Raw genomic sequence first — 12,076 nt, forward strand, 5'->3', positions numbered from 1 at the left:
TGTCCCCTGCATCGGCAGGCGGACTCTCAACCACTGCGCCACCGGGGAAGCCCCGGCAGGCGGATTCTTAACCACTGTGCAACCAGGGAAGCCCCAGAATGATACACCTCTTTGTAGCAATGATCTGCCTAAGGCTGGAGCCAAGGCAGAAGCAATGTGGGCCCACATTTAAGCCTCAGCTCGATCCGTCTGATGAGTGGTTCAGGATTTCAGATGACCCACTCCAATCCCCTTCACCTGGATGGGGGGAATGGGGGAGGGGAGGTGCTGCCAGAGGAGCAGGACTGAACCTGAGTCCTTTATATTAAACTTAGGGACAATCTTGGCAGAAATCAGCAAAATGACTTGGACAACCTCCACAAATCTCTAACAGCTCTTAGATTCTAAGATCTGTGAAATGGGGACCAAAATGTATCCATATTTATTATTTCCTGGGACATTTTGAAGAAGACAGTTACAAAGCACTTTTGAGGTGCTAACGAAAAAAAAGAGGTGCCATGAGTGAACGGTATTAATAGAGTTGTGGACTATGGAGAACAACTTTTCACACTCTCCCTGCGTGTGCGTTATATACCACTTTCCCCAGAATAACTATTTTTACATGAGGGCTATTTTTACATGAGGACTGCACTGTAAGCTCATTGTTACTAGGTCAGCCACCACCTCTCTTGTCTTTCTCAGACTTGCTGTTTTCCAACCTAAAACACTCACTCTTATGTAGCTAGAGCTCGCCCAAAGACACAGCTGATTTGAATTTCCTCTGGGTCATTCTGAAGCCCAGGCCGATCTGATTGTGAGACATCTACATTCAGCGTAACTTTTACCAAATGTTGAACATAAAATGAAAACTCAAATCAAGGAAGATCCTGGATAAGACTTGCCTAGCGTGCTGTTGACTTCGTGTTCCTGACTGGATCATTAACATATGCACAAGCTCTTCTTCTTTCTCGGCTACCTGGGGGCCAATCCTGGCACAGGTGAAACATTTCCCGGGTATGGTGGACTGCAAAATTGGCCAAATCCTTTATTCCCCCTTGTATCCACATCCTCTGCAATGTGGCCCTGCAGCTCTTTTCATTGAGAGGCGGACTCTGGCCTGGCCTTATAACTGGCTCTGACCCATCAAATATGGTAGTGAAGTCGTGCCAGCTCTAAGCCTTGGCTTCAAAAGATTTTGCTCACTCCTGCTTGCTGTCTTGGGATCTCTGCCTCCTCCCTGTGGGCAAATGGCTGGCCTTCTGGAGGATGAGAGGCCGCGTGACCAGAGCCAAGTCTGCCCCATTGCCCCAGAGATACGACAGAATCCAGAAAGACCAGCAAAGCTGCAAACCCAACCTGCACCTGACCATTGACATGTGAGGGAGACCAGTCAGGCCAGCCTAAATTGTCACTCTGCAGAGTAATGAGCTAAATAAGATGACTGTTGTTTTTAGCCACTACACTTCGGGGTGGTTTGTTACGAGTCATTACTGCGGTGATAGATAACTGATACACCACTGGAGTTGAGGATATCACTGTACAATCACTTTACCTGGCTACTGCGTTCTCCCTCCTACGTTTGAGCAATACACTAGGAGTAAGAAAGTATAACTCTTCTTGGTCTCACCTATAACCTTTAAGGTAGGGTTGGCAGCTGTATGAAACCAGTGTCTCAGGGATCTCTTTAAGGGTGGTTTCCATGACATCACTCTGAAAGCCTTAATCATAAAATTAAAAGCTAATGTTGACAGAACACTGACTACATGCCAAGCAGCATACTCTAAGAGCTAAAATGTGTCAACCCCTTAAGCCTCACGACAAACCTATGTGGGAGGGACTATTATTACCTTCCATTCTATAAATGAGGAAACTGAGGTTCAGCCAAGTTAAATACATTCCCAAGATCTCACAGCTCAAGTGGCGGGGAGTTAGAATTCACACCCAGATGCTGTGACTCCACAGAGCATGCTCTTAACCATCATGCACACTGCCTGTCTCCCCGAAGTAAGTTCCACGTGTGTGTGTGTGTGTGCGCGCGCGCTTACACAAGCACAGAGAACAGAGGTGAGTGTGGACGTAGCCTGCCTTACCCGAGCCTGATGCAGAAGCATAGTCATCGTCATCGATAGGATACACTCCCGAAGCTTCTTCAACGGAGCTGTTGTCAAGGTACATGTCTTTATCAGACGTCAGCTCTGCCCGCTGAGAAAGGAGAGAGAAGGGATTTCAGGATGGTGAGAAATCAGGAAATGAGCTTATTCAACTCACTGTGCAGGTTTACACCTCGGCAACTACCCGTCCCTCTCCCCTGTTCCTTGGAACCCACATTTCTGGCCCTACCCCTCCTTAGGACACCCTGACAACTCCTATGACGTCAAGGGCTGACCACAGACAAATGCCCCCGCGGGAAGCCTACAGAACCTAACTCAGTAACACGAAGATGGCTCAGAGGCCGAAGCACCTATCACGGGCTTATCTCCTTACGTGCCACTAAACCTGTCTGAGTTCCAGGGCCCCAGTGCTAGTTGGAACCATCTCAGGCATTCCTGTTGTCACAAAGTCACCATGAGGCTCCTTTACTGGGAAAGCTACAAGACATTCAAATCGTTTAAGACTTTCTTGGGGATGTATTAGGGTGCTTGGGCAAAATCACCACCCAGGGATCCGTCAAGGCCCCTTGGATGTTTGCAGGCCTGGCCACGCTCAGAGAGGCATCACCGCAGCCAGGAGCTCGTGGTGGCGGGCGGGCTGTCACAGGGCTTCCTGCCACAGCCCAGACGCACGCAGATGCCAGCACCACCCCCCTCGAGGAGCAGGGCCTGCGAGGCTCATGGACCAGGGCGACAGCCCACCGTGAGCCGCGTCTGGGGCTCACGGGCTTAGCAGAGCCTTAATGACAAATGCAGATAAACCCACACGAGCACATTCTTTTTATATTCCTGGCACTTGGTAACAGCAAATCACACACTGAATATGGAGAGGGATCATTCACTAAGTCGACCAGTTCCACAGCTTCTTAGCTCTTCGGTAAGAATTTTAGTATTACAATTCAACCTAATCCTACCAAGAGAGCAAGTCGCATGAACTGGAGGCCGAGTAGATGTATAATTTTTTCTTAAATGGTTTCAGTAAATTGATGTTTTACCACCAGTATCTCATGAAAGCCCAGAAACAAATACAGCAATCTGTCAGCTTCTAAACAACATCTGTGTTTGGAAAAAGGCAACACTCATTATTGTCCTATTTTTAAAAATCAAATGGAATGTCTCTTCCTAACAGGAATGACAAAAAATGTCTCCCTCACTACAGAGGCTTTCATTAGATTTCCTTTAAAGCCTTCTGTTCCAGCTGTCACTGGGACTGGAACCTTCCTAGGAGGACGCTGGCCCCGCCCCCCATCACAGCAACACCGTCTTCCCTCAGGTTACGGCCGCTGGCTGGAGAGGCTGAAGTGTCCTAAACCCGAGTCCGTGTTCTCCAGGCGTCAGGGACAACTGACGGGCGCCCACTCTGTGTGAGCGGCCACGTCGGCACATTCTGAGAACTGAGACTTTAATCAGGGACTGGTTTCCCAGTGGCCTGGCCTGCAGGCACTGAGTGACCACCCTGAGCCAAGAGTGTGCTGGAGTTTTCCTACTAGAACAGTCAGAGCTTAACTCTGCCCTCTGAGGCCATTCTGCATGACGTGGGTCTCCAAGGGTCTCCCCAGTCCAGGCCTCGGGTGTTTTCCCAAGCTTGTGAACCGACCGTGTCAGGAGCCCTGGTTTCCACAGCCCCACCTTCCGCGTCACTGAGTCACAGTATGCAGTCAGCTCCTTTGAGGGCGAGGACTGCACCTCATACACCTTCAGTCCACCCCAACTCCCCACAATCATGTATCTGGCATATAGTACATGCTCCGTAAACACTGCTTGGGCTGTTTCGTTTGTTGTCACAATCATGTATCTGGCATATAGTACATGCTCAGTAAACACTGCTTGGGCTGTTTCGTTTGTTGTCCTGCTTGTATTAAACTTTGTCCTGTGAACTTCATCTGCAGGACCCTGTTGTTCTTTCTCTCAAATCCTGTCTACAAAACAGGCTCTGACTTCTCCAGTCCTTCCATGTCCCCTCGTTCCAAACTACTATTTTGGATTTTGTAGCCTATGAACAGTTTAAGACAAACTCTCAGTGTTATTTATTTTTAAACATATATACATTTTTAAATTTTATTTATTTTATTTTTGGGGCTGCGTTGGGTCTTCGTCGCTGCGCGTGGGCTTTCTCTAGTTGCGGCGAGCGGGGGCTACTCTTGGTTGCGGTGCGCGGGCTTCTCATTGCAGTGGCTTCTCTTGTTGCGGAGCACGGGCTCTAGGCACGCGGGCTTCAGTAGTCGTGGCATGCAGGCTCAGTAGTTGTGGCTCGCGGGCTCTAGAGGACAGGCTCAGTAGTTGCGGTGCACAGGTTTAGTTGCTCCGCGGCACGTGGGATCTTTCCGGACCAGGGCTTGAGCCCGTGTCCCCTGCATTGGCAGGCGGATTCTCAACCACTGTGCCACCAGGGAAGCCCTCAGTGTAATTTTAAATTGTTGCCCCTCAGCAGAGCACACTTGGAGAAGGCAGGGCCTCAATGCCCTGTGTGTGCTCCCCGGGCCTCTAAGACTGCATGGGGACTCAGTAAATATTTGCCAATTGAGATTACCTAAAACAAATTGGCCTTTGACTCAGGCTTCAGAGATAACACATGTCACCAAACCCCTAAAGTTGAAATCTTTCCATCTGAAGCCTGGGAGATCACTGGCCCCAAACCTCCCACACACATGGCATGGCACCTGGCTTAAGTGACCTTGAGTCTTAAAAGCAGAAACCCGTTTGCCTTTTCTTAACATTGAACGCCTTTTTCCTCCTGGCTCCGTCAAAGAAGTTTGAGGTGGCACCGGCCACATGAAGATATTTAATCCCTCCTTGTAAACTGAATTTCTATTCATTAGGTGACCCAGTTGTCGGACGGACATGTCTGTCACACTCACAGGCAGATGGGCCAAAAACGTCTCCCAGAGGATTCTGGCCACCGCACAGTTCAACCACACAGGGAGGCTTGACAAGCAACTCACTTCTCCAGGACAACCGGCTCCTTAGGAAGAGGCTGTCAGACCTGAATTACTATGAGACTTGGGGTCAGGATGCATGTAGAGAAGCTGGCTTGCCCTCGGGCTCTGCGGGGCTCCAGGGTGGTCCTGCGGCTGACGGGATGTTTAATGTGCTCAAAGGCAGCTAAAAGTATTTATTCCTCCAGCATCCGGTGTGGTGCAAATAATGATGAACTCACACTAAAAGTTAACTCCTGCTCTGATGTCAGGGTCACCAAGCACCTAAGAGGAATTACCAATATCCCTCCTTCCATAGAGTCCAATTTAAGCAGACTCCTTTTCACTCGGTAGCAGATAATGCTCAAAGAAACACCTCCACTGTCTTTCCTTTTAAACAAAAAACACCTTCACAAACATGACAATTCCTTTGGTGAAGCCTCTGCAGTCTGTGGAAAGGATTGCTGCAGTTAACATGCCCGGAGAGGGAAAAGAATTCTGCATTGACATTCCCTGGGGGCAAGATGTGCATCTCTAGAAAGCCAAGAGAAGGGGTGACTCAAGACTACTGCTTCTACACCAGCCAACTGCGATGTGCCTCACGAAGCAGAAAACCCCAAGACACACTGAACGCTCTCGTGTTTGATGAGACAGAGCCACTGAATGAAAGGAACCGGGAGGAAATGGGCAGAGGCACAGCCCAGGGTGTGGAGATGCAGCCTGACGGTAGGATTTCGTAATGAATTTGTTTCATTTGGGACCAGCCATCTCTACGAGGCAGCGCCAATACTGTTGGCTAACAGGGCTCAGAGTACAAGTTGGAAGAATAACAAAGCTGGTCTTTCAGACCTTTCCCCCCTTGGCTGATGCAAGACACGCATGCAGGAGAGCAAAGGGAAGTTGTAGAGAGCAACTGGGTACACGAGAAGGAAAACTGACTGCAGGACAAGATGGAGGTTCGACCATGGACACTGAGCACTAAGTTGCCTTCACAGAGGAAGCAGCTCCTCCCAGAGGAGAAGGCCCACTGCCTGAGTGCTGGATCCCCACATGCCTGGAAGGCAGGCAAGATACACGTTTGTCTCCCAACTCCATCCCTCCTTTTCCAGCCTTCGAACTGCAGCAACCTCATCATGCTGGGTCCAGACCATTACAGAGGCCTCCGTACTTAGCCACCCCTCAAGACGTTGTCTTTGAATCCACTGTCCGCTGAGGGACTATTCTTAAATATGACCACATTGCTCCCCTGCTGAAAAAAACCCTTTAGTGGCTCCCTATCACCTATAGGACGAAAGAAAAAGGCCTTTTCCTTGAAAGAATACCATATGACCTCACCTGCATTTCCAGTGTCAGCTACTGCCACTTCCTCCACCCAAACCCTGGGCTCCATGACAAAAAAACTCCACTCAGAGACCTGGTGACACCAATTTCCTTTATACAAAACCCCTAAGAGGAAATAAACTCCTCTAAGGACAGAAGACTGAGGGAAACAGTGGTGATCTAGGCCTCACATACTTGAGAATGGTGAACGCTAATATTCTGACAAGACGGTTTGGCCCAAACATACATGGTATTCGTAATAAAAATGAACAGAGAAAATGCTGATCCAGTGCCTGGAAGACCACAAGTGCACTAATCTCGATTTTGGTAAGCAGTATCACAAACCTGCCCACTTTCTCAGCAAAGAAAATCGTGGGATGGCAACTGAACAAACCTACTTGTTGGTTTTTCCTTGTGAGGTAGAGCTTACATCGAACAAATATCATGTTTCAAACTGCCAGGGTGGAAATCTGTTATTTAGAAATTAGAGGTCTTCCTTGAAAGATACACTGCCTTATCTACTAGATGAATGTCCTCTAAATGCCTGAAACTAGTGCAACCGATAAACAGTGGTCAAGATGATTAAAGCTCAAAGCAGTAGGTGTTAAATTCACCTTATGGTGGCAACTTAGGTTGATAACAAAGTCAGAAAGTAAAAAACCTAACTATTTATGGATACCGCTCCCAGACCCAAGCTTCAGAAAATTATCCTTTGGACATAAAAATTAAATATTCATGTGACCTGCTATGACATTCCAAATCACATCTTAGATAACAAACACCTGGATGGTGTCTCTTAGTTTTAGGATAAAGGCACATCCAGTCCCGACTTAGACTCAAATGTATATTAACTTTTATGGTGATTACAAAGCACCAAACTGGCTGTAACTTTAGCTTATTTTTCCAGAGGTGACTTAATAAACTATTTTATTACTAGCTAACACACACTGTAAAAGAAATAATAGTTAAAATTTTCTCCCACATAGCCCCACAGAGACGATACACTTGCCCTTAAGGTGAACTTGCCAATACTGGCTTAGGTAGAGCCCAAAGGAACATATAATCTTAGAGCTTGACTGGACACTACCGGTATCCAGATGACCTATTTATTTCAAAAGTGAAGACACAGAACACCACAGTGGCAAAGTCACTTAAAATCATCCAGTCTAGTTGGTGGCCAAACTAGAGCCCAAAACTTTTGCCTCCTAATTCTTACTATTGCACTGTAATGTCCTACAACATGAAGCTATCAGAGCCAGTCAGCCTGGGGTTCAAAAGGATTAGCTGTAGCTAATGGTTAAGTGTTTATTATGTGCCAGGCATCCTGTGCTAAGTGTTTTATAAGCACTGGCACATTTAATCATCTCAACAATCTCCACTGCCGACCAAGGGCCTGAGGCTTGTCCAAAGACAGACAGCTCAGAAGTGGGGAGCAGGGGTTCACGTCCAAATCTGGGCTTCAAAGTGTGTGGTCATTGAGAGTGCTGGCCATGCCATGACTCCCCCCCCCACCAGCCCCCCTTGTGATTCTCACACAATAAAGGTCCTGAGAAGAATTGTAATAAAGAGTCCTGTTGAACTCTGCTTGATCCAGGACTTTCAAACTATGGCCATGGAAATTCTTCAAACCCCTCCCCCCACCGAAAATCTATTTAACATCTTTTAGAACTGGTACTCTTGGCATCGTAGATGGGGGAAAAAATCTGTGTGAAGAGTTACAATTCTAGCTTAACAATTTCTTCTCTGCCTAACTTCTTGCAAACTGCCCGTGTGAAGGATGCCAAATGCCATTCATTCATTTTTAGTAATACCTCCATCTCTATCAGATGTCCCATCCAAACCAAAGATGTAACGGAAGGAAAGAAACCTATGTTTATTGTTGGGAAAAGATACTGCTGTCCTTGAATATGTGAGATATGACTGCATTATATATTTCCAGGCAAATGTTATTGTATTTACCAAGCACTTGTTTACAGAAAACTACCTGGTACCTAACAATGTCCTAGGCATATTCTACTATCCTGTATATAATTCCCACAAAAGCTGAGGTCAAAGGTGAGGTCACACATGAAAGCAAATTCTTAAATCCTTACTTAAGAAATCCTTAAGAAAGATCTTTAGCTCAGACCTGTTTCCAACACCTAGACTAGTCCTTAATTACCAGTCCTTTTAGCTTTTTGCTAAAGTCTCTAACTTTAAGAAACACTTCAGCATACCTTCCATAAAGTGGGGATTTAGTTTAAATTATTTACTGGTGCATATTAGGAAAATAAATCCAATTCTGAGAAGAAAAAATCAGGTTCATGAAGGTAGAATCCCATTTGGGTATGAATGAGGCAAAAAGATGACTGGGCTGCTCATAAAAACGTCACATCAAAAAATAAATTCTAGGGCTTCCCTGGTGGCGCAGCGGTTGCGCGTCCGCCTGCCGATGCAGGGGAACCGGGTTCGCGCCCCGGTCTGGGAGGATCCCGCATGCCGCGGAGCGGCTGGGCCCGTGAGCCATGGCCGCTGGGCCTGCGCGTCCGGAGCCTGTGCTCCGCAACGGGAGAGGCCACAGCAGAGGGAGGCCCGCGTACCACAAAAAACAAAACAAAACAAAAATTCTAAAAAAGTCAAATCATCGGCAACCGTGGAAAATTTCAACTAGTTCCATGAACCTTTGGAAACAAACCAAAGCACGACAGATGACAGAATTCCTACGGTTATCTATTTACAATCCTTCAGGTCTGAACCACTCATTTGGAATTGACCAGTCATGGCGGATTTTCCTGCTGGATACTGCATACAGAGTGGGAATCTTATCTCACCACTTAGAATGTACGTTCCTTGAAGAGGTCCAGGAACCAGGCGCAGGTCTGATGTTTTCTGTATCCCCTACTGCTTTAGAGCCAGCATACGGTAAAGGGTCAACGAAGAGTAGGAGAGGTCACATTTTTCTGAAAGGCTAAACCCAAGCTTCAAGCCATTTGGTGAAAGGAAATAACCATGTATTTTAAATAAGGTAGCTGGTTACCTCACATCAAGGAAAATAAGGTAGCTGGTTACCTCACATCAAGGAAAACTCAACCGAAGTACTCTTACTAGGTCTCTTTTTAAAAAGGGAGACCTGGAATTCAGCCTTTTACTGTGAGGAGGACTAATAGAAAGGTAAGTATGACCTTAGAAGAATCCACCAACTCATTAAGAATGCCTCCAGGGCTTCCCTGGTGGCGCAGTGGCTGAGAGTCCGCCTGCCGATGCAGGGAACACGGGTTCGCGCCCCGGTCCGGGAAGATCCCACGTGCCGCGGAGCGGCTGGGCCCGTGAGCCATGGCCGCTGAGCCTGCGCGTCCGGAGCCTGTGCTCCGCAACGGGAGAGGCCACAGCAGTGAGAGGCCCGCGTACCGGAAAAAAAAAAAAAAAAAAAAAAGAATGCCTCCAATGAGCCGGGTACAACACTGATTTAAATGGCTAAAAAGTGTTTTAAAAAGTAACACTGAGTTAGTGTACTTCACAGTAGAAATTTTCCTCTTTGCTTAAAAAAAAGAACTGAATGTGGTTCAAAGTACTTAGATTTTCTAGCCAACAAAGCTCAGATAAAATCTTTCTCTAATAAAACGCTCAGTCCAATAATCAGCATGTCAAAAAAAAACAACAGCAAAATAATCTTGCCAAAGGATTACTTGACTCATCTCAATTTATATTTATGATTCAATAGAATCCATATCGTTTTCACCAAACATGCCTCACTGTAGGTATATTGTTGTAGCTGGAGCTTCAAAATTATTTTTCTCCCTACAACGTTTGTCTGTTGAGTCTACAGTACGGTACCTGGCTCAGTAAGTGGTTTGTTGGGTAAATTTCAACCAGCCTCTCAGATAGGAGGACCGAGAAACTCCTGTACGCTTATTTAACTGAATGATGCAACCCTCCTCTGCCCCCAAGCACTACGACACACAGAACAGGCAGGATGCAGGTCCCCAGTTCCATTTCTCTTTAATCTAGACCTTGGTAACAAGGAACGGCCCTGATTACACAGACTCGTTGAGAATATGCTCATCTACCAATAATCATACCGCTGGCATATCACTCTACAAACCCCCATGTTCCAAAGCCCTTAGTTTCTATAAGCCACCATTTCATGAAGAAAAGCCCTCAACTAAATAAACCAAGCAGAAAGAAATCTAAACCTTGCACCCAAATTCTTGACATACTTTATGCTTTGTCACCTAGAGAAACTACAGGGACAATTAATTAAATGCAAAATCTCTCACCTGGAGAGAGTTTTCAACTTTCTGTCCTTTCATAACTTTTGAATTTCGAAATATCTATACTACAAAATTCAATCAATATTTTTTTTTTTTTTTTTTTAAATCCTCTTCCTGAGATTGGTTTACTGCTAATAGTAAACAAAAACCAGTCTTCCTCTTCGGGAGCAAGGAAGTCAACCAGGAGGTAGGGGGTTAGGGGTAGGTAGGGGGTTAGGGGTAGGTAGTGGGGGACAAAAGCAGAACACACCAAAACTTCTTACTTCTGTTTGTGGTAAAGCATTCGGATTCTTGATCCAGAGAGAGAAGGGAAGCCACCTTTGTCTTGAATTAAATGTGTCGGCTACAAAAACAGGGCTCTATGAAGCAATGTATATTAAAGCAACGCCTGGGATACGGAGTGGGATTATGTTGAATATGCATGACACACAAAAGGAAAATGTTCATGACTTACAGATGTGCTCCAAGTTGTGCTTTCTTCCTTTTTTGGAATATCAAACAGAGGGAAGCAAAAGGTTTGCAGCCATGTTATTATAAGCACCGCTGCCTCTCCCCCTCCCAAACTAGAATATTCCAGTTTTTATTTTGCCATCCATCTGACCACAGTTTAGACTAGGGTAAAAATAGAAGCCGTGTGGGCCTAACCTGAAAACTCCCAAGTGCTGGAGAGGGTCAGTATTAATATATTCTAACTGAAATAACGAGATTCTGTTTCCTGGTGGCGTGTGACAGGAGAGGGGGTGGGGGGGGGAAAGGAGATTTGGAATTTATTTCTCATTCAGAAGTGTTTTGTAAAAACTACCATAATGGAACAGACTCCAAATCAAGCACAGGAAGCCAACAGGCTCTGGTTTAGATTTAATAATTCACTCTAAAGGCTTTTCATCTGCTACAATTTTAGGCCCCAAGGCACAACCACGTATCCTCTCCACCCTATACGGGAGCTGACAGAGTGCCACAGGATGCCTACGGGACAGAAAAACGGGAAAGACCGGTCCAAAAGGCATACCACGCCCTTCCAGGCTGCAGCTGATGCTGGAGAATGAACCTGCTCTTGGCAGTGAGCAGCAGTTGGTGGATGGAATTTCCAGCTGAGCCTGTGTTTCAGGTCTAAGCTAGCACTGAGTTTGAACGTTGATAGGAATATGGGAAGCTTTACTGCGGGCCTGTCAAGAGAAGCTTTATTTAAAAGATGCCAACTAACAGAAATGGGCACACAAGTCTTTTGGGAAGCACACTGGCAATGTGTTTTAAGAAGATATGAGGGGCTTCCCTGGTGGCGCAGTGGTTGAGAGTCCGCCTGCCGATGCAGGGGGACGCGGGTTCGCGCCCCGGTCCGGGAGGATCCCGCGTGCCGCGGAGCGGCTGGGCCCGTGAGCCGTGGCCGCTGAGCCTGCGCGTCCGGAGCCTGCGCTCCGCAGCGGGAGAGGCCACGACAGTGAGAGGCCCGCGCACCGCCAAA

At 46.8% G+C, this 12,076-nt stretch overlaps 1 protein-coding gene across 2 annotated transcripts in view; it reads right to left on the reverse strand.

Annotated features, from left to right (window-relative positions):
- The window catches only part of SDC2 (syndecan 2), a 116,705-nt gene that overhangs the window by 12,992 nt on the left and 91,637 nt on the right, over window positions 1-12,076 (reverse strand). Inside the window, exons 1-2 of one of the 2 annotated variants that reach the window (XM_007107148.3) lie at window positions 10,878-11,007; window positions 2,070-2,181 (exon numbers count right to left, since the gene is read on the reverse strand). In XM_007107148.3, the coding sequence (XP_007107210.1) occupies window positions 2,070-2,154 (85 nt within the window). In that variant the 5' untranslated portion in view covers window positions 2,155-2,181; window positions 10,878-11,007. Of the gene's footprint in view, window positions 1-2,069; window positions 2,182-10,877; window positions 11,008-12,076 lie in introns of those variants that run through there. The other variant, XM_007107147.3, reaches the window with a different exon arrangement.

Source organism: Physeter macrocephalus, chromosome 15, assembly GCF_002837175.3.
Source record: "Physeter macrocephalus isolate SW-GA chromosome 15, ASM283717v5, whole genome shotgun sequence".
Lineage (NCBI taxonomy): Eukaryota > Metazoa > Chordata > Mammalia > Artiodactyla > Physeteridae > Physeter > Physeter macrocephalus.